Below are 23,298 nucleotides of genomic sequence, written 5' to 3'. Positions count from 1 at the left end.
GGTCTCCGGTGCTAATTCATTCAAGGGTACCTCCCACTTTCTCTTCTAAGAGGTTCAGTGTGGTTGAATTTATGTTGAGGTCTTTGATCCATTTGGACTTAAGTTTTGTGTATGGTGATAGATATGGATCTATCTGCAACCTTCTACATTGTTACCATCCAGTTATGCCAGCACCATTTGTTGAAGATGCTTTTTTTTTTTTAATCCATTGTACAATTTTAGCTTCTTGTAAAAAAAAATCAGGTGTTCATAGGTTAGTCCACCTGTCTTTTTTTATGCCAATACTAAGCTGTTTTCATTAGTATAGTTTTATAGTAGAGTTTGAAGTGAGGGATGGTGATGCCTCCAGAAGTTTCTTTATTGTATGGGATTGATTTGGCTATTTTGGCCTTTTTTTTTTTGTTATAAAGTTGAATATTGTTCTTTCAAAGTCTATGAAGAAGTGCTGGGATTTTGATGAATCTGTAGATTGCTTTTGGTAAGACTGCCATTTTTAGTATGTTGATCCTACCTATCCAAGAGCATGGGAGATCTTCGCATTTTCTGGTATCTTCTTTAATTTCTTTCTTTAAAGACTCACAGTTCTTGCTATATAAGTCTTTCACTTGTTTGGTTAGTGTTGCCCCAAGATACTTTATGTTGTTTGTGGCTATTGTAAAGGGTGATGGTTCTCTAATTTCTTTCTCAGCCCCTTTATCATCTTGTATCCTGCCACTTTGCTGAAGGAGCTCCCTGATAGAGTTTTTTGGGTAACTTATATAAAGTATTATATCATCTGCAAATAATGAAAATTTGACTTCTTCCTTTCCAATTTGTATCCCCTTGATCTCCTTTTGCTGTCGTATTGCTCTAGTTAGAACTTCAAGTACAATATTGAAAAGATATGGAGAGAGAGGGCAGCCTTGTCTCGTTCCTGATTTTAGAGGAATCACATTAAATTTCTCTCTATTTAGTTTGATGTTGGGTGTTGGCTTGCTGTATATTGCCTTTATCATATTTAGGAATATTCTCGATAGCCCTGATGTCTCCAAGACCTTTATCATGAAGGGGTATTGGATCTTGTTGAAGGATCATTTAGTTTTTCGTTTTCAGTTTGTTTAAATGGTGGATTACATTGGCAAATTTTCATATGTTGTACCATTCCTGCATCTCTGGGTTGAGGCCTACTTGTTCATGGTGAATGATTTTTCTGAAGTGTTCTTGTATTCGATTTGCCATTATGTTATTGAGTATTTTTGTATCAATGTTGGTCTCTTTGTTAGTTGTGTCTTTGTGTGGCTTGGGTACCAATGTAATTGTAGCCTTGAAAAAAGAGTTTGGCAATGGCTCTTCTTCTATTGTGTGGAACAGTTTGAGGAGTATTGGTATAAGCTATTCTTTTAATTTCTGGCAGAATTCTGCACTGAAACCATCTGGCCCTGGGCTTTTTTTTTGGGGGGGGGGTTGGGAAACTTTTGATGATTTCTTCTATTTTATTAGGAGTTATAGGTCTATTCAGACCTGGGGGAACTTGGTCTGAGGCAGGGACCCCGGAGCACTGTCTTGCTGGATGGATGGAGACAGAGAGCATCCGGAGTCGTCCTTGGGACAGGAACCTGCTGGTGTTCATCTGTCTCTCTTGTAAGTTATTTCTCCCTAAATAAACATCTATTTAGCCTATCTGTTTTTCCCAATCCTTATTATTCCACAATAAAAACTGTCTTTTTTGAATTTTGTGGAGAACAGGTTTTCAAAGTATGACCTGATGATTCATTATATATCATCAGTGTCCATTGTTATGTCCCCCTTTTCATTTCTGATTTTGTTAATTTGCATGTTCTCTCTCCCTTTTCATTAGGTTGGTTAAAAGTTTGTCTATCTTGTTGATTTTCTCAAAGATTCAACTCTTTGTTTCATTGATTCTTTATATTGTTTTCTTTGTTTCTATTTTATTGATTTCAGTTCAATTTTATTATTTCCTGGCATTTAACCCTTCTGGGTGAGTCTGCTTCTTTTTGTTCTAGAGCTTTCAGGTGTACTGCTAAGTCTCTAGTGTCACTGCTCTCCAGTTTCTTCATGTGGGCACTTAGTGCTATGAACTTTCCTCTTAGCACTGCTTTCAAAGTGTTCCATAAGTTTGGGTATGCTGTGGCTTCTTTTTCATTGAATTCTAGGAAGTCCTTAAATTCTTTCTTTTTGTCTTCCTTGATCCAGGAGTGATGAAATTGAGCATTGTTCAAGTCCCACAAATTTGTAGGCTTTCTGAAATTTGTGTTGTTGTTGAATTCCAACTTTAAACCATGGTAATCCGATAAAGATACTGGGGGTTATTCCAATATTTTTCTATCTGTTGAAGTTTGCTATGTTGCTGAGTATGTGTTGATATTAGAGAAGGTTCCATGTAATGCTAAGAAGAAGGTATGTTCTTTTATGTTCAGATGGAATGTTCTATAGGTGTCTGGTAAACTCAATTGAGTCATAACTTCCGTTAGTTCCTTTATTTCTTTGTTAAGTTTCTGTCTGGTGGTCTTGTCTAGTGGTGTGAGTGGGGTGTTGAAGTCTCTTACTATAAATGTGTGGGGTTCAATGTGTGATTTGTGTTATAGTAATGTTTCCTTTATGAATATGGGTGCCTTTGTATTTTGGGTATAGATGTTCAGAATGAGACAACATCTTGGTGGATTTTCCTGTGACTAATATGATTGATTTTAGTTTGAAGTCTGATTTGTTAGATATTAGGTTAGTTATACCAGTTTATTTCTTAGGTTCATTTGAATGGAAAATCTTTTCCCAACCCTTAACTCTGAGGTAACGTCCGTCTTTGAAGTTGAGGTGTGTTTCTTGTATGCATCAGAAGGATGGATTGTGTCTATGTATCCATTCTGTTAGTCTGTGTCTTTTTATAGGCAAGTTAAGACCGTTAATATTGAGGAATATTAGTTACCACTTATTGTAGATTCTTGTTAGTTTTGGAATTGTTGTTGGTATTGTGTGTGGTCTCCTTCCCCCCTCCCCCACCACCCTTTTTGGCTTTGGTAAGATAGGATTATCTATTGCATATGTTTTTGTGAGTGTAGTTAACTTCCTTGGGTTGGAGTTTTCCTTCCAGTACTTTTTGTAGGGCTGGAATTGTGGATATGTATTGTTTAAATCTGGATTTGTTATGGAATATCTTGTTTTCTTCATTTATAGTGCTGGGTATAGTAGTCTGGGATGACATCCTTGGTGTCTTAGTGTTTATAGAACATCTATTCAGGACCTTCTGGATTTCAGAATTCCCATTGAGTAGTCAAGTGTAATTCTGATATGTCTGCCTTCATATGATTTCTCGGTCTTTTTCCTTTGCTGCTCTTAATAGTCTTTCTTTATTCTGTATGTTTTGATTACTATGTGGCAAGGGAACTTTTTATTTTGGTCCACTATATTTGTGTTCTGAAAGTTTCTCATACTTCCATAGGCATGTCCTTCTTTAGGTTGGGAAAGTTTTTTTCTATGATTTTTTTTAAATATGTTTTCTGAACCTTTGAGCTGTGTTTCTTCACCCTTTTCTATACCTGTTATTCTTGGTTTTGGTCTTTTCATGATGTCCCATATTTCCTGGATATTTTGTGTTACAGACTTGTTGGACTTAAGGTTTTCTTTGGTCAATGAATCTATTTCCTCTAGAGTATCCTCAACATCTGAGATCCTCTCTCCCATCTCTTGTATTCTGTTGGTTATGCTTGCATCTGTAGTCCCTGATCATTTACCTAGATTTTCTATTTCCAGCATTCCCTCAGTTTGTGTTTTCTTTATTGTCACTATTTCATATTTGAAGTCTTGAACTGTTTGAATTGTTTCTTTCACCTGTTTGATTGTTGTTTTCTTGGCTTTCCTTGCTTTCTTTAAGGGATTTGTTTATTTCTTGCATTTGTTTTTGGGTTGTATTTTTCTTCCATTTCTTTGAAGGATTTTCTCATTTTCTCTTTGAGGCCTCTATCATTTTCATGAAGTTGTTTTTTTAAGGTTATTATCTTCTGCTTCATCTTGTTGGGATATTCAGGTCTTGCTGGTATAGAATCCCTAGACTGTGGCAGTGTCATATAAGTCTTTATGTTGTTGAATGTGTTCTTATACTGTCTTCTTCCTGTGGGTGAAGGTGGGGGGTCTCTTCCTCTCCTGGTGGGTTCTGGGCCAATCCTCCCATTGTGTCAGATGCTGGATGGTTTGGTTTATGCCCAGGTATCTGGGGTATTCGGTGAGTTGGATAGGACCTCATGCCTGGGTCAGGGGACTCCATGGGGGAGAGGTGAGCCGGAGAAGGCCAGACACTCACTTCTCCTACTGGATGCTGGTTCCATACTATACATGGGTTATATAAAACTCAATTTTTTTTGCCAAGCTAAATATTCTTTTTATTTTGTAGTTCAGAAATCACAGGAAACAAGTCTCTCACTGATTGAAAAAGGTTTCCTTTAGCATCCAAGCTCTATATGTATAGTATTAGTAGAATGTTAGGACACTTGATACAAGCTGAATCACTTCACAGAAATGTTAATTAAAAGCATACAATGTAACTCCAAATAACTCATAATATGCTTCTTGTATGCTTACTAGTCAGGCTTAAGGCTAAACATTATCAGGTAACATGTTAATCTCTAGAAGTTGAGCATAAAACAATTCTTCCCCGAATTTAACTGGTAGATGCTTAAGACTTCACATATATTGTTCTATGAGATGCCATTACCACCATCCAAGAATAACCTAAGATTTCATTTAATTCACAGCTCTTATTGTAAACATAACTCTAGAGTTTTCATATTTACTTTAACAAACACACAACTAACCAATCAGAAAACAAGCCCTCATAGCTATCAACCATCCATTCAAAGAGCAAGTTGAATGTTGGACATTCTTGTATTTGTGGGCCACCAGGGACGGATATCCAGGTGGTGAGGAAATTGGGTAACAAGATTTCGCAAAGAAGGAGAGAGAGGAAAGAAAAAGGAGTACCCACCTTCTTTTCCAGTCTATCAATTAATTTCTGGAGTCTGTTTATCTGGGTCATCCACTGGTTGTCTTCTTCTAACAACGCTTGGGAGGAAATCACAAAGGCCAATGTTAAATTTTTAACAATACTGAATGCTCAGTTACCTCTTCTTCCACCCTGAAGGAAGGCTGCAGTGTCAATGACTTTTAAACAGATTCCTAAAAATGCACCCATGAGTGATGTCTAAGTATCTGATTCACAGAGTTCCCACATCACTGCCTTTTTCATGAACCTGTTGTTTCGTTTTTTGAAATTAAATGTTTTCTGTAATGGCCTGTAAAGATCCAAGAACAGATACTGCTGAGCCACTTTTACTTTACTGTAAGCTAGTTTTCTTTTGACAAAGAAGGAAAGCACTGACTGTAAACTCACCTACAAGGCAGGGGCAGGAACGGATAACATCAGAACCTTGATGTGAAGCGGTGATGCGAAATAAGTGGAATAGTGAGGTAGTTGGTGTTGCCTTTCCCACCAACTAACCTGGGACTGTATGGATCCTTTAGTCATGGCTTAGAGGTGAAGAGTACAAACAGACAAACAGAGCCTGTTGTGCTGTATTCATATATATACATATGTAGGTACTAATTTGGATACATGTATAAATTTGTATATACATATACATATATGTATCAAATATTTGCATATCTGTACCATGTAATATATATGACATTGGCAAATGTCATGTGCTGCTTGAGCTCATTGAAAGTTGGCTTTAGAAGTAGCATTGCTCTCCCTCCTCCTTTCAGACCCAAGCATGTTTGTTTCCTAGTGTCCTCCAAGGCTCCATGTCTGGGGATGAGATGGCTCTCTAACTTTACAGTAGGGAGGAACTGAACAGCCGAATACTCAAGAGTAAACACATGCCCCTGAGGAGCTATCAGGGAAACCATTTCCATCAAATGTCACTACTGTTTTTCCCATGATACAAGAGAGTCTGTAGGGAAGGAGAAGCCAGAGATTTCAGATCCAGGAAGCTCTTCCATGAAGAGAAAGCTCAATTGTAAACTCATTTGACTCACAATTTGATGATGTCATCTTTAGGAGTTGCTATTTATTCTTTTACTTGGAAGCCTCGCAAAGGGGGTACTCTCCCAGGACTATCCATGAGGAACTCAGGCTGATTGCCTTAACAGTCAGTCTCTCTCTCTCTCTCTCTCTCTCTCTCTCTCACACACACACACACACACACACACACTTTATTCATTTACTTTGTCTTGTTATCTACTTGATAAGCTCATCTATTAAAAATCTAAAATATGGCTGTTACATATCATTCTCTGGACTGTTGAGAAAATAAACATGACATAAATCTCTAGTTTTATTGCTTAACTATTACTAGGTAAAGATGAAAAGGGATGCATTGTGGTCTGAAACCTTGACTGATCATCCTAGCTTCCTATTTGCTGACACAACTCACTTAAGATATCTTACAAGTGCTTGTTAAAGTTACATTAGTTAATTTTCCTTGAAACGAAGGCAAAGTTTAATTCACAATTATAAATCTCCCTTTATTGTAGAAAGAATAGAATCAAGACCAACAAATTACAAAATAAAAACAAACATTAAGACCGCAACAAATAAGTGCTGCCAGACATGAGAGTTTAAGAAAACATTTTAAATGTAGAAACCAATATTCATGTTTAATGCTTAATAAGAATTTAAGTAGCATATTTCTAAGCTGGTCCTTCCCTACAAGGCTTTAAGGAAAATCAGTGTCCTTGGGAACTGTAGTTTTGACTCTGCTTTTCCATCAAAGTACTAGTCAGGCTTCTAAGATTAAGTCTGACGTGTACACTCAGGATAGCATGATCATAACTGACAATTTTCTATAACCTCCTGCATTGCATCACATTTATATTTTATTTAGTTATTGTTTGTGCATGTGTGCATGTGTGTGCATGCACACTCAGGGAAAATTCATGTGTTCCGAGGCATGTGTGTGTGTGTGTAAAAATCAGCTGACAACCCGTGGGTGCTGGTCCAACTATGGGGTCTGACTTTCTACCCTATGGGTTTGGGGCATCAAGTTGGGACTGGCAGACTTGGCAGCAAGCTCATTTACACCTGGGGCCATCTCCCTGGCTCTGTGTTTTCTAAATGGTTAAAATGGAAATAGTATAATTTTATGCTTGGCCTCAGGAAACCAGTACTGCTCTTCTGGAGCCAGGAGAGCAGTCTGTATTTGCTTGCCGCTTCCTTGCTCATTCCTTGGCACAGTTCCTGTGCAAGCCCTGAGGTGGGGTCAACTGTACACCTCTTGCTGCAGTGAGGGTCATAATTTCCTTCTCCATGACTAGTGGGCTGGGCATGTGACTTACTTGGCAAATGGAAAGTTAAGCGGCAAGAATAACATTGCAGTTTAAATGTATTTATATAAGTTTGGCCTGGCTGCTTGTGATTCTGCCACTTATCAGGAGGCACAGATTCTCTGATTATCACTTATTCCAGATGAAGCTATCAGGATCAGAGAACTCAGCCTGTAGCCTAGAACCATACCTGGCTGATACTGCCCAAACCAGCACTAACCACACATGCATGAGGGAGAAAAACCAATTGTCTTCAGTTGTAATTATACAGATTTTTGGGTTTCTTTGGCAATAAAAATGCACTGCTAGTCCAGATGATCCTAGACAAATAATTTCTTATTCTGGGCTTTGATTTCTTCTGAGTGAGCTGGAATAATGTGGACACACCTGCCACTGTTAAGTATTTGGGATAGGATAAGACAGCTATGGCTAATCCTAAAATTTTCCTGGGTGAGCTTATGATACACACTTCAAGGGACTTGGCGAGGGAGGAGGTGTTGGGTGGAGGAGCAGTTTCAGGACTAGGGTGCACTACAGGGCCCTTCTCAGGAATTGGCTGCGGGAGTGTTTTCCTCTGTATCCATCCCTGTGTAAACGGTCCAGGAGCAGAGGGTAGGATCTGAGATGATCTTCTCCTCACTTCCTAATAAATACTCTGCCCTCTTCAGTGTCACATGCATTTGATAAGAGGAAAGCGTTCCAGCTGCTGTTTTTCAATCATACACATGATGAAGCAAGCGTCGGAGTGTGTCTTACCTGGACTGCTGACATTGAACTGTGGGCTGTTGGGGGAGAAGCTATTGTGTCTCTGGACTCGGCGGCTGGATCGCTTTCCAGGCCACTGGATAGATAAGACTTCTGGTTTGGCTGGGCCTTGCCTGAAACAAGAGCCACCTTCAGTATGCTGCTCCTAGGAAGTGATCCTAAGGTATCACCCACCAGCGGTTTCTGGGATAGTTAATGGAGACTCAGGAGGAATACTGTTTGTAAACATGCTCTGGAGAGCCAAGCTGGTTGTTATTACAGTATATAAACGCAAGGATCGGAATGTTCTAGGCTTTCATTGTTCTTAAAATTAAGCCCAAGTAACATTTCATCTGCAAACTAACCCTTCTTTCTGTCATTGGCCAAGTCATTAATAGAAGCAAAATTTCTGTGCATGGTATGTTGTTTTTTGCTTAATTTGAGAATACCCACTGAGTTTTCTTTGCTTGATTTTTTAAAATTTTTATCCCAATCTAGTAAAATTTCATATATTTTAAAGGGGCAAATAATTCCACAATTCTTACTTCAACAAAGTAAAGCTCCCTCCTCCGGTGCCCAGATGTGCCTCCACCCCCTCTCCACAGATGTTTTTTTAGCAAGTGCTTGTTGTGTCATTTCCCATCCTATCAGAACTCAGCTTGCTTAAATTACTATGTCTGTGTTTTTTATTTTAAGCTTCCCTGTTGGCTTCCTAATGGGAAATGCACAAACTAGTGATAAATACATGGGAAGGTTGTGACAACCTTCCAAGAAAGAAGCGTAACTAAAAGGTGGGTTTAGCAGACAGCAAGTCTGTCTTTCTTGTTTATTGGTTGTCACACAGAACATGATAGCTGGAACTTGAACTCTCTTCAACTGTGACAAGCTTGAGAATGGAAGACAAATGCTTAAGATGTGATAAAGAGAGACTGACCAGTATCTAGAGATGTTGCACTGGTCTTAAGTTGGCGTATAGACATCTCGAGCTAGAGAAATCCCTTAAGTACCTGAGCCACTTTGCATATTTCCTGTTATAGGCAATCAGCTTTTAACTACCTTTCACTAGTGAAGATCCCTTTAGCTTTTATCCTGTGTTACTGTATTCCATTTTTCTTGTTGTGGTTTCCTTTGTTTGGTAATAAATAAGCCCCCAAATTGCTTTCTATGGTAGATTCCTTTAGCTTTTATCCTGTGTAACTGGGTTCCATTTTCCTCTGTGTTGTTCCCTTTGTTTGGTGATAAATAAGTCCCAAATTGCTTCCTAAGGCAGACTTCTCACAAATTTCTGTGTGGAATGCTTCCCATGGCATTAGATTTTATGGCTGATGAATTTGAGGCAGTAAGTCATCTTAAAGGGAGCATCCCCTGTATCTGGCTAACTGCAGATCTTCATCTCTCCCTCCCTTTCTCTAAGTCCAATACCACATTCAATATAGTACTTTCATTCTTAGCTAGAGCAAAAACAACAACTAAAGGAGATCAGGGAATACAAATTGGAAAGGCTGAAGTCACATTTTATATGTATACACACACGAACGAACACACACACATATATACAATCATACATATTTGCAGATGTATCATTTAATAATACAAATATATAAAATATATTTATAATATAGCAATATATAACTATAAATAAATATTATATATAATGATAATATATTAATATTATCATTTACAGATGATAAGACAAGTTGGTCAGCAGGATCAAATTGAAGACCCAAACATAAATCCACACACCAATGGATACCTGATTTTTGATAAAGAGGCTAGCAATAGACACAGGAAAAAGACAGCATCTTCAATAAGTGGCACTATTCAAAATAGATAGCTACATGTAGAAGAGCCTAAATAGATCCATACTTATCACTCTGCATAAAGCTCAATTCCAAGTGTATCAAAGACTTCAACATAAAACCAGAGACATTGAACCTGATAAAGTGGAGAATAGCATTTAACCCATTGGCACAGAAAACAGATTTCCAAGCAAAACACCTATAGCATAAGCACAAAGATCAACAACTAAAAAATCGGATCTCATGCAACTGAAAAGCTTCTGTAAGGTAAAAGACACTGCCAATGGGACAAAATGACATCCCACAGAATGAGAAAAGATTTTTTACCAGCTCCAGTGGAGGACTGATATCCAAAATATATAAAGGACTCAAGAAACTAGATACCCAAGCTCCAAATAATCCAACTAAAAAATGGGGCAGAGATGTAACCAGAGAATTCTCAGAAGAGGAAACTCAAATGGCTAAGAAACCCTTAAAGAAACATTAACATCCTTAGTCATCAAGGAAATGCACATCAAAAAACTTTAATATTTCATGTTACATCAGTGGCTAAGATCAATACAAGAAATGACAGCCCGTGATGGCAAGAATGTGGTGTAAGAGGGATACTCCTCCATTGCTGGTTGGAGTATAAGCCTGTAGAGATCATTATTGTGGTTCTTCAGAAAGACAGGAATTGATCTACCTCAAGAGCCAACTATACCACTCTTGGGCATATACCCAAAGGGCACTCCAACCTACCACAGAGACACATGTTCAACCATGTTCAATGCTGTTCTTTTCGTAATAGCCAGAAACTGGAACCAACCCTAGATATTCCTCAATAAAAGTATGGATAAAGCTTATACAATGTAGTTTTGTTCAGATGTTTAAAAAAGAAGAAATTATGGAATTTTCAGGTAAATGGATGGAACTAGAAAAAAATCATACTGAATGAGTATCTCAGACCTAGAAAGACAAATATGGTATGTTCTTGCTTATAGGTGGACTTTTGTTATTAACTCAATGCTAACCATTGTAGAATCCATAAAACCACACTGGTATAGAATAAGGGGCTTGGGGTGCAGGGGCAGATAGCTCTTCCTAGTATATGGAAATAGAATAGATATTTATGGATGGGTGGGGGTTGGGGGAGTTGGAGGGTTGAGTGGGAAGGGGAGTGAGAGAGGGTAGAGAGAGTGACAAGAGAAAGAATATGGAGAAAGGCAGCCAAAATTAAGGACTACTTGAGGGATAGTATGGATACTTAAGACAGCAGAAGCTTCCTAAAGTATATACATATGGGAAGGGGATCTAAATGAATTTGTCAAATAATGGAGGCAACATAGCACCCTCTGGATATCTCTTGTTACCAATTAAAGCTTCTAGTACTGTGACTGCATTGCATTTAATTGAGTTGTTGGCCAAAGGGCTTCTAAGAAGTCTCCATATCACCCAGGCAGTTGCCAAGACTATTGGTTGCTCTCCATCATCTGATGGCAGGTTCCAACTAATGAAGACACCATGTAAACAACCCACTGAATACAGAGACATCAATCTGCTACCTACATAGAGCCCTTATCTACATGTCCTAGTGTCTTTGGTACAGAAGATATCCTGTACACTACAAAAAAAAAAAATACCAACCCAGTTATAAACCCTGTGGTTTATAATTGCGTCTTGCCTATAAGGTATTCCAGAGCAACAGTGGCACTAACTTGTGGGAGTAACCAACCAGTATCTTGTTCTTTTTCTGGAATTTCTGTTTCACAAGTTCATGATCTTTTAGACTTATTTGCTAGTTTTCTTATTATATATTTCCTATCTTGTTACTTTGTAGAGATTTTACATTAAAATATCTCTCAAAGAATTTTAATTTATGATCATATGTTTGCACGGATGAGACAAGAGCTCTCTTGTCTGCTATGGATTCTTTTTCCTCTAGCATTATCTTTACCTTTTGATGGCTTTGTTTCTTTTGATACATATTTTTCTGCTTTCTGAATCATTTTGTGATGGCTAAAGAAAATCCGTTTTGTGCTAGAGATCCATCTTGGTACTTATTAGCTGTTTGTCTCTGACTCAAGTTCCCAGAAGATAAGTTCCTGACAACCCTGACTCCTTGATCCCTACCCAAAAATGTGCAGTCATGACCATCTGCTTGTTATGATATAACTAACTCCTGGTTTTGGCCCCTGTAATTTTGCTTATGCAGAAGATGTTCAACAGCTCTCGTGGATTTTGCCTTTTAAAGTCCTTCCTTGAAATCCAGCAGTGGTGACGGTGGAATATACCTTTAATCTCAGCACTCGGGAGGCAGAGGCAGGAGGATCATAAAGTTCCAGGTCAGCCTGGTCTACTGAGTGAGTTACAGGACATCCAGAACCCTATCTTGAAAAATTTCTGATTTGGATGAATGACTGTGTGGCTCTGCTAGCAGTTTTAATAAATCTGTCTGATTATAATCCGAATTGAGTCTGACGGTCTTTTCTTGATGGTCTCAAACTCCATAAGTTTCTGCTTCTTCCAGTTTGGGTTTGGGTTTCTGTTGCTCATCCCCTCCCTCTCCATTCCAGGGAAGGACTCACAAGGCAGGTTGGCATTTCTGTGTGCCTGTGCATTAGCCAAGTCATGTCTTCCGATTGGAGTCTTTAAGTCTATGCACACATCCGTCTAGTATATTCCACTCCAGTGTCCCCTAACTGGACATTTTGAGCCCTGCTGCCAGTGATCTGGAAACACGGGATACAAAGGGGATTTCAGTTGCACTAGTCAGGATGAAGGCCTTCACATGTCTCATCTGCAATTTTGTTTCCTACTCCAGTTGTACTGGGAAGGGGCAGTCCCTAGAAATCGCTAGAAATCCCTGGTGGGGATTTCCACAGTGTGCCAGTGTCTTTCACCCCACTCCAGTTCAAACGTGATTCTGTCAATTCTTCAGCATCCCGTGGTTCTTCATGTCCACTACTGCGAACACATCTCCCTCTCACACAGCCTGTGTGAGCTGCTTCCCTGGAGCTTTTAAATCATGTTACATCTTTCATTTCACATTTCCAGTGTCTAGTTTCTGGATTGGCTTTGGGGTGTGTTTCCCCCTCCCCTTTACCGTTTGTGTGTTAATGATTATTTTATCGAGGCATTTTTGATGTCAATTTTGAAAGATTAGGCCAAGAGCAACAACAAAAAAATTCCACAAAATCTCTAGTCCGCAATGTCTAGTTTCCTTATGGATTTCCACACGGCATAAGCCCCTTGCTTTGGTGACACAGGCAATCAGTGCTACTTTTCTCTGAACGTAAGTCACAGGAGGATTTGTAATCACTTGTCGGCGAAATCAAAGCCTTTCCTTTCTTCTATAATAGACAACTTTCAATAGGAAAAAAATGACTTCCAAGCCCAGGGGACTCATTTGTATCCCTGCCTACTGAAGAAACTTGGAAAACGGATCAAACTTAGAGATCCCATTTCACAAAGGATATCCACATGTAATTGGGCTGTGCTCGGGAAATGTAGACTGTAAAGACAAGGGTTTATGCAACAGAACAGGGGTCCCCTCAAGGGAAGCCACGTCCCATTAATGATTATTCTTGCCACTGGCTATCAGGTTCTTTCAAAAGACAGGGAATTAAAGTGGCTCCCACTTAGCCAGTTTGCCAGAGCAGACACATTGCATGCCATCTGAGGCTCTCACCTCAGTGACATTCCAGCTGTGCTTATCCTCCTCCCTGAAACTGCCGTTTTCACATGAATGGGCACAGACATTATGCCCAGCCCAGCACGTCTGGCTCATTATTGCAGGATGAACGATGCTGTGTGATTCTGCCTGGGGCTGCTAGAAGGAGGAGATGTTTTCTCTGGATTTCCTCCTCCCAACAAGTCTGTGTCCTTTACTTTCACAACCATTAAATTCTAAAGGAATGTTGATGCCAAAGGGGAAGAAAATTATTATGACCCAGGGAATTTTAATAAAACCTGCAGCTTACAACTCTTGACTTTGTAGGGCACCATGGGATCCTTCTTTGTGATACTAAAAACTGAGGAGTTTTATAAACCCAGTTTTGTCTTCTCCCCTCTCTTATTCTCTCTCTCCAATATGTATTATATACGGTTGCAAGACAAGATTTCCTTTCCTTTCCTGGGTGTTATCAGTTTGCTCTTTTATAATCACTCACAGCAGCCTATGATAGAATTAATTTCCAGTGCCTCTGTCTAGCTTTTAAGATCTTCAGAGAGCAGATGGATTGGCCCTCCTCACTGTCCCACAGAGCTCATTTCCCTTTATTCCGTTCCACTCATGCAGAGGGGGAGAAAGGAAAGGTCCTGCCATCTAGAAAGGCAAAGGCCAGCATAGAGGAGGAGTAAGTACAAGGCCGAGTTTGTTCAGTGGGACAAGGCATAAGTAGGGATGGGGGATGTGAGAGCCTGTTCTGCATTAAGGCTTTATCAGCAAAGAATTGTGGAGTAGAAAACAAGCTAAGAAAAGATAGGGAACTGGGATTGATATGTAAAATAAGAAAAATATTAAATAATTAAAAAAATAAAAAGGTTCATCAGTCCTTTGCTGTCTTCTATTTTTCTTAAACTCTAAATGACTTTGTTCCTTCTCATTAAGCAAGGCTGCTATGCAGCTTCTGGTTACAAGCACAGTTGAAAGCAAGCCTAACACAAAACAGTTGCTCATTAAACATTTACAATGTGTGCAGTGCTGCGTGTTCCCTATGTTAGTAGGTAATAACTATAGAGGGGAAGAGAGAACCTGCAGAATGAAGGTGAAGAGGCAGTGCTGAGACTTTTCTAAGTCTCTTCAGGTGGCAAATGACTGCTTGTAAAAGGAAAGACCTTCAATCCTTGGGATCCAAACCAAAGAAACAATAAGGATCATCATTTTCTCACCAAGAGCATGAAATCAATTTCATCGTGCTTCAAGACACTCTTCTCAAACTGGGGGAGGTGGTTTGCTGATTTCCTGAAGTGAATTTCTATGCTTTCTTATTTGGCATGGAATCACTCAACACAATGAAGAGAAAGTATGGTGTGAAGAAGGGTGTACAGATCCACTGAAGGATACATTCCAGTATTCATCTGCTGCATCTCCAAGTCTATTATCTACACAGAACGACTGTATTCTGAAGTCATAGGCTTTCCTTTGCTGGAACTTGGCAGAGCTCATTCATCTGACATTACACATGGCTGAAAACTCCATGACATTATGGAAATGTCTTGATTATCATGTATCCATTAATTTCTTTAGAAAAAATTGCTCTTAAAGATTAAGTTATTACCACCTTATTCAAAAACCTTACAGCAGTCCCAAGATGTGAATGTTACATAAGGTGTGTCAGAAGACCAAGATTTTTGCCCTTGTCCATTTCACAAGTCACCAACAATGTCAGTTCAGTAACATACCACATGGTTTGAATTATTCTGACATCACCTTGCTTATAATACAGTCTTCTCATCAGCACGGGTACCTTTATTATGTTGTTAATTTTCTACTTAGTGATAGACACTGGTAGCATTAGCTTTTAAATGTCTCTCACTACTCACTTTTCTCCATTTTAAAAATAATGTGGCTTGCTTAATTAATGCCCAGTCTTTCCAATATAACCAGGATTATTTGGTCTAGTAAGGCCTTTCTGACCATTGTCACATTTTCAAATTATTTTGAAGATTAGGCCTTGGCTTTAAATTATACTCTACCACATTTAGTATTCTACTCTTCAGAAACCCATTGACACATTACTTCCCTTTTTCTCCATTTATCTTGTTGTGCCTTATGGCTTAGTTTTAGTAACCACATTTATGTATATAATAGGTTTTAGCTCCTTAAGGATTAATATCTTGTTAAATATATATTAGTATCATCTATATTGTCTTTTAAACTCTTCTCTACCCACTAAATTCTCAATGCACATACATTCAATGCACAACAGACAACATAATAAAAGGTGACATATTTTTCCCAAAGAAAATACATTAGAGAGGTCCTTGGCATTGCCTAAAAAGCCATTAATTTATGTAATTGCTTTTCTCTAGAATAAGCACGATAACCCCTCCACTAGGTGGAGTCAAAGGACTTGAGGGCACCCTGAGAACATGGTTCAAAGAATCAACTAAACACTTGTCTATTTGTCCCCTGACTCAATCTTCCTGGTCCCACATGTTCTCCTCTGCTCCCCTTCTCTTTCTCCTAACTTCCTCTCCACTCACTGCCTCCCCGCACACTCCCAATATGCTCAGGAGATCTTGTTCCTTTCCCCTTCTGTGAGGGACCTTGTAGGAATCTAAGAGATTCCTACTTGTATCCTACTTGTATTCAATGGTGGTGTGAAATATAGGCTGGTGATCCTTTGCTCTATGTCTAAACTCCATATATGAGTGAGTACATATCATGTTCCTCTTTTTGTGACTGGGTAACCTCATTCAGGATGGTTTCTTCAAGTTCCATCCATTTGCCTGTGAATTTCAAGATTCCATTGTTTTTTTTTCCCTGCTGAGTAGTTCTCCATTGTGTAGATATGCCACATCTTCTTTATTCATTCTTTAATTGAGGGGCATCTAGGTTGCTTCCAGGCTCTTGCTATTACAAATAATGCTGCTATGAACATAGTTGAACAGATGTCTTTGTTGTGTAGATGTGGATCATTTGGGTATGTGCCTAAGAGTAGACTGATTCCCATTTTCCTGAGGAACCACCACACTGATCTCCAAAATGGCTGTACAAGTTTGTACTCCCACCAGCAGTGGAGGAGTGTTCCCCTCTCTCCACATCCTCTCCAGCATAAGCTGTCATTAGTGTTTCTGATTTTAGCCATTCTGACATTAGTAAGATGGCATCTAAGAGTTGTTTTGATTTGCATTTCCCTGATGGCTAAGGATGTTGAGCACTTTGTTTCTTTCAGTCAGTTTGGATTCCTCTATTGAGAATTCTCTATTCAGTTCTGTACCCCACTTTTAAATAGGATTATTTGTTGTTTTGTTGACTAGTTTCTTGAGTTCTTTGTATATTTTGGAGATGAGCCCTCTATCAGATGTGGGGTTGGTGAAGATCTTTTCCCATTCCATGAGCTGCCATTTCGTCTTGTTGATTGTGTCCTTTGCCTTACAGAAGCTTCTCATTTTCAGTAAGTCCCATTTATTAATTATTGGTCTCAGTGGTTTTGCTTCTAGTGTTATGTTCAGGAAGTAGTCTCCTGTACCAATTTGTTCAAGGGTACCTCCGACTTTCTCTTCTAAGAGGTTCAGTGTATCTGGATTTATGTTGAGGTCTTTGATCCATTTGGACTTAAGTTTTGTGCATGGCGACAGACATAGGTCTATCTGCAGTCTTCTACACATCCAGTTGTGCCAGCACCATTTACTGAAGATACTTTCCTCCTTCCATTGCATACTTTTAGCTGTTTTGTCAAAAATCAGGTGTTTGTAGGTGTGTGGGTTAATATCAGGATATTTGATTCAATTTCATTGGTCTACCTGTCTATTTTTGTGCCAACACCAAGCTGTTTTCAGGACTATAGCTCTATAGTAGAGCTTGAAGTCAAGAGCAAGAAGAGACATACCATAATAGAGGGAGCCATTATAGGTTTGAAGAGAAAACTGACTCTAGAGAAATGTTCAGAGACCTACAAGGATGACCCCAATGAACAATCTGAGCAACAGTGAAGAGGCTACCTTAAATGCCCTTCCCTGATAATGAGGTTGATAACTAACTTATATGCCATCCTAGAACCTTCATCTAGTAGCTGATGGAAACAGAAGCAGACACCCACATGTAAACGCTGATCTGAACTCCTGGAATCCAGTTGCAGAGAGGGAGAAGTGATAAGAAAACGGGTCAAGACCAGGCTACAGAAACCCAAAGAGACAGCTGACCTGAACAAGTGGGAGCTCATGGACTCCCCCAGACTGATAGCTGGGAAACCAGCATTGGACTGACTCAGACCCCCTGAACATGGGTCTCAGTTAGAAGGCCTAGGCAGTCTAAGGGACCTCTGGCAGTGGAACCAGGATGTATCCCGGGTGCAGGAAAGGACTTTGGGAGCATGTCCCCCTTAGCCTAGAGGCTGGAGAGAGGGCCTAGACCCTATTCCAAATGACTTGACAGATTTTGATGATCCCTCCTGGAAGGCCTCACCCTCCCTGTGGAGTGGGTGGGGAATGCAATGGGAGGGGGGTTGGGGACATGGGAGGGAGGGAGGGAGAGGGAACTGGGACTAATATGTAAAATAAGTAAAAGAAAACAAAAAAGAATCACCTAAGCAGGGCGAATAGGGGCTCATGGAGGCTGAAGGGACAATTAGGGAGTCTGAATGCGTCTTCGCTATATCATGGCTGTGTAGCTCAGGGTTTTTGTGGGACTCCTGACAGTGGGAATGGGGGTGTGTCTGATTCTTTTGACTGCTCTTGGCACCAGTTTTCTTCTACTGGATTGCCTCATCCAGTCTTGATAGGAGGGTTTGCCCCTAGTCTTATTGTGTCTTTGTATGCTGTGTTCAATTGACCTCACTGGGAGGCCTGCTCTTGTTTTGAGGAGAAAGAAGAGGTGTCATTGGGGGAGGAGGGAAGGGAGCTGGAAGGAGTGGACACAGAGGAGGCTGCAGTTGGGATGCAATGTATGAGGGAATAATAATAAAAAAGCATAGAGAATCAGAGATACAGAAAACATCAGTTGCCTTTCTTGACGGGTTTGCTCCTCAGTAGTTTCCATGGCACATTCCAGAGAGTTCTGGAGAGACTGCAATTGATTTAAAGTCTCCTTCAACAAAAACCGAGTGACAAATTGTTCCAAGTTGGAGGCTTCTTGGTAGTCCTATGGGTTACAAAAAGAAAATAAATGTAATTAGAAGTTCAGTAGAGACAGACATCCAGGAGCAAATTTAACCCCAAGTCTCCATAACTTTGAGACCAATCCTTGGAAGGGAAAGTGGAGAGAGGGAAGAGGTGTTGGCTCAGAAGTCTGTGGTAGGTCTCTGTCTACCTGTCTGAGGATGAGTTAAAAAGCACACTCGATTATATCACTTCTCATTGCACCTGCTTAAAGTTTAGCACAAAAGACCAACCCTAGAAAAATTAAGTAAGAAATATTTGTGGGAAAAGAAAAAAAATTCTGGAAACAATGTTAGGGTGTAACTGTCTTCCTTTGCTCTGTTTCATTTAACAATGACATGGCATCATATATTTTCTCTTTCACCAACAAAATATAGTCATGTTTAAACAAGCACCTTAATTCATTCTTGATGCATTTATCATGATTTATCTGTATTCCAGAGAAGGCAGAAAAATTAGGTGTAGTCATTTTAGGATCTGGAAAATGTTAGAAATGGAACATATAAACAGTTTAGCCAGTTGTGGTGGCACACACCAGTAGGTTTTACTGAAGATGGAAGAAGCAGGATGATCATGAGTTCGAGTCCACCCTGGGCTGCATGTTCAAACCAACAAACAAACCAACAAACAAACAGAGTTTATCCATTCTGTTCATGTCCTGCTCGGTCATGCTAAAACAAACAACTTCTATCATAAAAATTTTATTTCACCAGCCACAGGTTGACTTGGAGCTAATGGTGGCACTTGCTAAATGAGTAAGCAAGCTCTGGAGCAATGGCTCTCAACTTGCCTAATCTTGCCACCCTTTAGTACAGTTCCTTGTGCTGTGGTGACCCCAACCATAAGATTATTTTCATCACCACTTCATGACTGTAGTTTTGCTACTGTTATGAATTGTAATACAAATATCAGGGTTTTCCGATGACCTTAGGTGACTGCTATGAAAGGGTTGCTTAACCCCAAAGGGGTCTCGACCAATGAGTTGAGAACCACTGCTCTAGATGCTTCGAGCTGCCACCCTGTAAAACCTTAGGGAGAACCAATGAAGACAGCTAGGCTAGTAAGAATGAAATGGCAGCAGAATCTCCCTTTCAAGTTACAAGAAACCAGCTAAATCTGACTTTTTATCATCCAGCAGCTCTATGGTTTGAATCTCAAATGTCCCTTATGGGCACACTTTGAGTGTTTGTTTCCCATTTGATGGGGTTATTTTCAGAGGCTGATATCAGTTATCTTTTCTCACCCACAAAATAAAATCATCGAAAATTTCATTTAGCAAAGGAGCCCATTCCTCGGAGTTGAAACCCTAGGGAATTTCTCATTCACAAACCTACTTAAGAATTCAAATGTGGTTTTCTGGTGGGTCAGTGGATCTGGTAGGAAGCACAGGGAAACACTCCTACTACAGTTCTTTTGTGTGTGTGTGTGTGTGTGTGTGTGTGTGTGTGTGTAATTGTTCCCCCATGAACACCCACTTATCATTAAAAAAAAAAAAATAACTGTCCTTAAACTCTACTTGAAAAAAAAAAAAAACCATAAAATACAATGCCCCATGCTTGTAGTAGAATTAAGAGCTTTGGATAAATTGAATCAAGTTAAAATACACAAAATACCTCATTTGATTTTAGAGGTTACAACATTTTGGCAGTCAAAGCTTTATGGAATTATTTCCCAGGAATTTTTTACAACCAAGGGAAGCTTTCCATTGAGCTTGAGTGTTCATGGAACAAAGGCTGCATTTGATTCTTACCTGCAGTTCTCATTTCAACAACACATATTTCAAAACTGAGATTTATTAAGATGAACACAAGACACAATTGCCTAGCCAGAGATTATGCCAGCTCATCTGCATCTCAGGGTAAACTATGACTAATGCCAAACAGGATGGCAAATTTTGTTCTTGTTTGCAGACAGCCTTGAACAGTGAAGAGACAATACATTTGATGAGCAATGACTACAGGGCTGGCCTTACTTTTTCTCATTTAAACATTAAATATTTGTCACTATTGTATCAGACTAGACAAAGAATTTTTTTAAAGTTAGCCAATGGCAGCACTCCATTCATAGCTTTTTTGACTTTAGCTTCTTAGCCACAGGGAATTATGTATGTATGTATGTATGTATGTATATGTATGTATATGTATATGATTATGTATATGTATATATGCATATATGCGCATATGCATACATGCATATATGTACATATGTATATATGATATATATATATATAAGGTAAATATTCACTTGATATTTAAGTGACTCATTTTGCAGATAAATGTCTACCTTAAACTTTTTGTTATATTGATATTGTGTTTCAGTGAACTTAGATAGCTTAAAAATAATTTTTCTTTGACAATTTCATATACATATACTGTAGCTTCATCAATTCACCCCCACCCCCACATAACACTTCCCTCTCTTATCTGCCTGACACCCCACTTGGATCAATACATCTGCCTTCTCCTTTTGTGCCTTTAAAACACTCCACTGAGACCACTTCCTGAACATAACGCACATAGTAGCACAGACACTAAGATAGGCAATTAATAAATGAGACCTCCTAAAATTGAGAAGCTTCTGTAAGGCAAAGGACACAGTCAATAAGGCAAAACGGCAGCCCACAGAAGGGGAAAAGATCTTCACCAACCCCACATCTGGCAGAGGGCTGATATCCAAAATATACAAAGAAGTCAGGAAGCTAGTCACCAAAACACCAAATAATCAAATTAAAAAGTGGGGTACAGAGCAAATAGAGAATTCTCAATACAGGAATTTAAAATAGCTTTTAAGCCACTTAAGGTAGTGCTCAACATCCTGAGCCAGCAGGGAAATGCAAATCAAAACAACTCTGACATACAATCTTAATCCTGTCAGAATGGCTAAAATCAAAAACATAATGACAGCTTATACTGGAGAGGATGTGGAGAAAGGGATACATTCCTCCACTGTTGGTGGGAGTACAAACTTGTACAGCCACTTTGGGAATCAGTATGGTGTTTCCTCAAGAAAATGGGAATCAGTCTGCCTCAAGATCCTGTAATTCCACTCTTAGGCATATGCCCAAAAGATGCACATTCAACCAACAAGGACATCTGTTCAACTGTGTTAATAGCAGCATTATTTGTAATAGCCAGAACCTGGAAGCAACCTAAATGCCTCTCAACTGAAGAATGGATAAAGAAGATATGATACATTTACACACTGGAGTACTACTCAGTGGAAAAAAAACAATGAAATCTTGAAATTCGCAGGGAAATGGATTGAACTAGAAGAAATCATCTTTATTGAGGTAGCCCAGTCACAAAAAAGGGAACATGGTATGTACTCACTCATATATGGATTTTAGACCTAGAGCACAGGATCACCAGCCTACCATCCACACCTTCAGAAAAGCTAGGAAACAAGGAGGACCCTCAGAGAGACATACATGGTCACCTGGAGAAGGGGAAAGGGACAAGATCTCCCAAGCAAATTGGGAACATGGGGGAGGGGAGGTGGAGTTAGGAGGAAGAGAAGGGGAGAGGTGGGCATGAGGGGAGCAGGAAGATTGAGTCAGGGAAAGAATAGATGAGAGCAAGAAAAGATATATCATAATAGAGGGAGCCATTATAGGTTTATAGAAAAATCTGGCACTAGGGAAATGTCCAGAGATCTATAAGAACAACTCCAACTAACAATCTAAGCAATCGTGGAGAGGCTACCTTAAATGCCCTTCCCCTATAATGAGATTGATGACTACCTTATATACCATCCTAGAGCCTTCATCTTGTAGCTGATGGAAGCAGAAGCAGATACCCACAGCTAAACACTGAGTCAAACTCCTGGAATCCATTTGCAGACAGGGAGGAGTGATGAGCAAAGGGGTCATGACCAGTCTGGAGAAACCCACACAAACAGCTGACCTGAACAAGGGAGAGCTCATGGAACCCAGTCTGACAGCTGGGAAACCAGCATGGGATCTACCCAGACCCCTTGAATGTGGGTGTCAGTTAAGAGTCCTGGGCAATCTTGGGGCCTCTGGTAGTGGACCAGTACTTATCCCTAGTATATGAATGGACTTTGGGAGCCCATTCCACATGGAGGGATACTTTCTCAGCCTAGATACATGGGAGAGGGCCTAGACCCTGCCTCAAATGATATGACAGACTTTGAAGTCTCCCCATGAAAGGTCTCACCTGCCCTGGGGACCAGAAAGAGGATGGGATGTGGGTTAATGGGGGGGGGGACAGGAGAGGGCAGGAGAGTATGGGAACTGGGATTGACATGTAAAACAAGCTTGTTTCAAATTTAAATTAAAAAATTATCAAAAAACCCCACATTCCATTGAGTTTAATTGAAGTGGTTTTGTGTGCATAGGTGTGGGGTTATTACTGGATCATGGTCAACTTACCAGTGGCTACACCCTCTGAAGAAAAATGACTGCTCCTCCTCTACCACACATTAGCTGCCAATGTCTCTTCCTCTAGGGATGGGGCCTTACATGCTCTTCCTCCATCATGTGGTAATGTCTGCAGGCTGGATCTTACTCAGGTCCCTGAACTTATTATGAATCATGAATGCAATGGCCATGTCATGCCCAGAAGATAAGGTTTCATTGACCTTCTCCCTGTCTCCTGCTCTTACATTCTTTCTGTCC

At 39.7% G+C, this 23,298-nt stretch overlaps 1 protein-coding gene across 1 annotated transcript in view; it reads right to left on the bottom strand.

Moving 5' to 3' along the window:
• Positions 1-23,298, bottom strand: part of Necab1 (N-terminal EF-hand calcium binding protein 1) — a 157,214-nt gene that overhangs the window by 26,151 nt on the left and 107,765 nt on the right. The window contains exons 6-8 of the mRNA XM_051197973.1: positions 18,509-18,645; positions 8,071-8,192; positions 4,976-5,052 (exon numbers count right to left, since the gene is read on the bottom strand). Coding sequence (XP_051053930.1) covers positions 4,976-5,052; positions 8,071-8,192; positions 18,509-18,645 — 336 coding nt within the window. The remainder of the gene's footprint in view (positions 1-4,975; positions 5,053-8,070; positions 8,193-18,508; positions 18,646-23,298) is intronic.

This window comes from Phodopus roborovskii, unplaced genomic scaffold (genome assembly GCF_943737965.1).
Source record: "Phodopus roborovskii unplaced genomic scaffold, PHOROB, whole genome shotgun sequence".
NCBI classification, from domain to species: domain Eukaryota; kingdom Metazoa; phylum Chordata; class Mammalia; order Rodentia; family Cricetidae; genus Phodopus; species Phodopus roborovskii.
This window is presented reverse-complemented; position numbering and strand designations above follow the sequence as displayed.